The sequence below is a fragment of the Ipomoea triloba genome, chromosome 10 (assembly GCF_003576645.1).
Source record: "Ipomoea triloba cultivar NCNSP0323 chromosome 10, ASM357664v1".
NCBI lineage: Eukaryota > Viridiplantae > Streptophyta > Magnoliopsida > Solanales > Convolvulaceae > Ipomoea > Ipomoea triloba.
This window is the reverse complement of record NC_044925.1, coordinates 6,221,758-6,226,656: the sequence shown is the minus strand read 5'-3', so window position 1 is coordinate 6,226,656 and position 4,899 is coordinate 6,221,758. Positions and strand designations below refer to the sequence as shown.

Below are 4,899 nucleotides of genomic sequence, written 5' to 3'. Positions count from 1 at the left end.
AAGAGGACGATGATTCTCTTGATTATTCACCACGTTCGGGCACCCTGTCCGCAAGTTAGTCCATACCACGATGATGTTCACAACTTTCTTTTGCCCCTTATTTGGCAAAAAAGGGGGAGAATAACCTGAGGGGGAGAATAAACTAAGGGGGAGCCTTTTGGATTTTGATGGAGTTTTGGTTTGAAGTTCATTTTGACATTTTGATGAATTTTTCGGTTTGAATTATGGTTTGAATAATTACAATTGGTTTGAATGGTTTGATGAATTACAGGTTGATGCATTTCAAATTATGGTGATGTTTGGATGCTTGTAAGTTTAAGTTAAATGACCACTATGTTTGCTTGCTTTTGCGAATGGTTTGTAGGTATGGATGGAGCACGGTCCAAACTCTTCTAGTAATTGTTAATTGATTCTAATTTATAGGTGTTGGCACTGAAAATTCAAACAATATTATTGGGCCGTGACGGATAATGGGTTATTAAATTAATTGCTTTAATTAATTAAATTGGACTAATATTTATTTAATTGGGTTGATTAAATAGCCCAATAAATAATTGGTTGGTCTAATTAGTTAATTTAAAGTAATTGTTGCTGAACTGCTGGCCCAAGTTCAGGAAATATATTTGATTGAGTTGGACCAAGCTAATTGGATTAATTGGGCCGCTTAAATTGGCGGGCTTTGACTTGGTTTGGCCCATCAAAATTATATGTGGATTATATAATTTTGAGGAAATTGTGGATACGATAAACCGGTTCAAAAATATAAAATCATGAACCTGGACGTGATAGTGTCCCGATACGTTCCTTATATTTAATTCAAATATTAATTAAATATAAGAATTATCCAAATGGATAGAGTTGGTTATATTTGTCCTACCAACTCACCACTATAAATAGTGGTTTCATTTTCAAGGAAGGGGAGCTCTGAAGATCTGCATAGCGAAGCTCTGCCGAAATCTCGCCAGAATATTGTCTGGAACACGCTTGCAATTTATTTGCACCGAGGGGTATGCCTGCAATTTATTTGCACCAAGGAACCCTTCCAGTTCGCATATTTCGAACTTGGCATACCTACAGTTGGCATACTCTAACTCCGCACACTTCCAGTTCAGCATACTCTGAACTCGGTACACTTCCAGTTGGCATACTCCCAACTTGACATACCTACAGTTGGCATACTTCCAACTTGGTATACTTCCAATTCACATATTTCGAACTCAGCATACTTCCAGTTGGCATACTTCCAACTCGGTACGCTTCTAGTTGGCATACTTCCAACTCAGCACACTTCTAATTCGGCATATTCCGAATTCAGTACAATTCCAATCGGCATACTTCCAGTTCAACATAATCTGAACTAGGCACACTTCCGAACAGCATATTTCTAGTAGAGAATCAGAGGACTTCTATACAGAGATTGTACCCCTCTTTCGTTTGATACATACTACTTATTGTAACCGATACTTTGAATTTTGAATATATACAATTCAAGTTTTTCGCGTTTACATATTTTGGCACGCCTAGTGGGACAGCTTTGCCTCTCATCTCTCTACTACTAAACTACCTCTACCCGCTACCTCTACTTGCGCGTTCAATGGCATCGAACAACCCTATGTTCAGGAAGACCTATGCCCAGGCTACCCATTCCAAGCTGCGCCTCTAGCCGGCTCTGGTGTTGCTCAGAAGGCGCAAGGTCCGCTGACCAGGAACCGCGTCAAGAGCTCGGGGGTCCAACTGCTTGAACCTCTTGACATGGCTCGAAGAGTGGTTCGAAGAATCCACAATGCCCCAGCTGCCCCAAAGGCAACTACCTATGCTGGGAGTTCGACCTGTTCTAAGGGAGCTACCGATAGTGGTAGTCCAACTTCTATGCAGGGGAATGCCAGTAGCGGGAGTACTTCTCCCGTATCCCCTCCACATCCATTATGGAAGGCTGCGCCTGAGTGGACACATGTTTACAATGTCATGCCTGCCATGGCAACTAACGCTGAGTCCGTGGAAGAGCAATTAGCTAGAATTCCTAAGACTCTTGAAGAAATGACTACACTCCTTCAAAACCAAGATAAACGGATCAACACCCTTGATGATAGGGTAGGGAGCATCATGGAGGGACAAGGAAGTCGTGCTCCAGGGAAGCAGCCCGGGGGGCAAGAAGAGGTTGTTCAGCAATCACAACCTCATGTCAGGGGGCAAGAAGAGGTTGTTCAGCAATCACAACCTCATGTCAGCCCTGCAGTGGAGGTTGTTCAGCAATCACAACCTCATGTCAGCCCTGCAGTGGGAGAAACTCAGCAATCACAACCTCATGTCAGCCCTGCAGTGGGAGAAACTACTTCTCACTTGCCTGCAACTGAGAAAACTATACCAATCACCGAAGGCATGATACTGGTGGATCAATTGAACGACTACATAATGGGGGCAATCAAAGGCAAGTTGGATGGAGGTCAATCCTCATATTCCTATGCTAAGCCCTACACACAAAGGATTGAGGAGTTGAAAATGCCTTTTGGTTATCAACCTCCTAAGTTCCAGCAGTTTGATGGCAAGGGAAACCCCCGGCAGCACATTGCCCACTTTGTGGAAACATGCAATGATGCAGGGACTGATGGCGATCTGTTGGTAAAGCAGTTTGTCCGTTCCTTAAAGGGAACTGCTTTTGATTGGTACACTGATCTTGAGTCCGGCTGCATCGATAGTTGGCACGATATGGAGCGTGAGTTCTTAACCCGCTTCTATAGTACAAGGAGAACCGTAAGCTTCTTGGAACTCACCACCACTATCCAGTGGAAAGGCGAACGTGCCAGTGCTTACATTGAAAGGTGGAGGGAATTGTGCCTAAACTGCAAGGAAAATATATCTCAAACTTCTGCTATAGAGATGTGCATCCAAGGCATGCACTTCCAACTCTCCTATATCCTGCAAGGGATCAAGCCAAAGTCCTTTGAGGAGCTATCTAGTCGTGCTCACGACATGGAGCTGAGCATCGAAGCCAGGGGAGGGCTCGACGTATTGAACATGCCTAACTCCTCCAAAGCTCCTGCAAAGCAAGAATTCAAGAGAGGAAATAAACCCTTTCCGAAACAGGAAAAGAAGGAGGCAATGACTGTGAAGGCTACACCAATGACAGTCTTCACTAAAGCAAATGAAAGGCCTAGGTCGAGACCATCTGCTGGCTCGTCAAGGGGAGGTAGGAGGCCAACTCTTGTAGAAAGACAGGAGAAAACATATCCTTTTTTGGATTCTGATGTATCTCCCATGTTCGATGAGCTACTCAAACTTAGGCTCATTGAATTACCTGAGATGAGACGCCCTGATGAGGCTTCAAGGGTGAATGACCCAAATTACTGCAAGTATCACCGCCTTCTGGGTCATTCGATTGAACAGTGTTTCATCTTCAAGAATAAAGTTATGGCATTGGCCAGAGACGGGAAAATTGAGCTTGCTGATGCCGGCACAAGCACGAATCAGATCTCAATTACACTTGGACGATTTGCTCCTTTGTGTACTGAGAAGGAACATGGGGGGCAACGAAAGCATCCACTCCCATTCACGGTTAAACATGTTGCTGGTCAAAGTTCAAAACCATAGCAAAATGATAACACATCTGAAGGAAAATGGGTGATTGTCACTCATAGAAAGAAGAAAAGTGAGCCTGTCAGACATCCAAGGCATACAGTGCAGAGTTGGGTTGCAAAAACCTCAACAAATGGCCATGCCCGTAGATCGAAGATGAAGGGGCATGTCAAGCAGCCACGAGCACCAGTTTCTTTGGCTCAATATATGCCAAAGGGATTTAATCCTCAAGGGGCAGGCAATATTAGCTCCTGCCTAAATACTAATGATAAGCAAGTGGATGCAGGAGAATGTTCATCTCCTAAACACACCGAAGATGAGGAAGTGCAAATGCATAGGGCAGCTTCCTACTCCGCAGAAATTACCTTCAAGGATGAAGACTTGTTACTTGGAGGTGCGCCACACAATCGCCCACTGTTTGTCGAAGGCTACACACGGGGGCAAAAGCTTAAAAGAATTCTAGCTGATCAAGGCTCAGTTGTCAACATCTTATCCCTCCGAGCCCTAAAAAAACTCGGTGGATCTTCAGATGAGCTCGCCCAAAGCCGTCTAATGATACAAGGCTTTAACCAAGGAGGGCAGAGAGCAATCGACATCATCAACCTCGACTTAAGAGTCGGAGGCTTAAGTTCAAGCGTTGTCTGCCATGTCATAGAGGCGAGGACATCTTATAACTTGTTACTCGGAAGGCCTTGGATACATGAAAATGGGGTGGTTCCCTCGTCTTGGCATTAATGCTTTATGTATGAAAAGAACGGTGTGATTGAAAAGGTAGTCGCCGATGAAAGCCCGTTCGCGGAGGCTGAGTCTTACTTTGCGGATGCAAAGTTCTACATAAGGAAACAGGTCTTTGTGGAAGAGGCCCAAAAAAGCAATGACAACCCGCATTCCCAACTAAAGTCAAAGGGAAAGGAAGTTGTGGAAGTGGATCAACACCCTACAAAGCTCATCTTCCCGCTTGCAAGAATTGACACACTTAAAATAGATGAAGCGGACCAGGTCTTGCCCACCAAGCGTACTGAGGGCTTCGACCCTAACGCTTATAAGCTTTTAGCCAAAGCTGGCTATAATCCTAATGAGCCTAGGAAGTTGGGAAAGCTTATCTCCGAAGCCGGGGGTAAAGGCAACGCAAATCAACAAGAGCCCCATGAACGCAAAGGGTTGGGTTATGTCCCCCCTAAACCTGTGCGAATCTTTATAAACAGGGCTGCAAGCAATTGTATCTCTACAGATGAAAGTGAGTATGATCCACAACTCAATCCCGCCAAAGGCAAAAAGAAGTCAGTCTTCAAGAGAATGGGTAAGGTGGAGTCTCAGCGCTCAGTC

General features: G+C 44.5%; 1 protein-coding gene across 1 annotated transcript; it reads left to right on the top strand.

Moving 5' to 3' along the window:
* Window positions 1-1,752: 1,752 nt before the first annotated feature.
* On the top strand, window positions 1,753-3,588 carry LOC116033061. The gene has a single exon (XM_031275817.1). The coding sequence runs from the start codon at window positions 1,753-1,755 to the stop codon at window positions 3,586-3,588; it is 1,836 nt and encodes a 611-aa protein (XP_031131677.1).
* The last annotated feature ends 1,311 nt before the right edge of the window (window positions 3,589-4,899 follow it).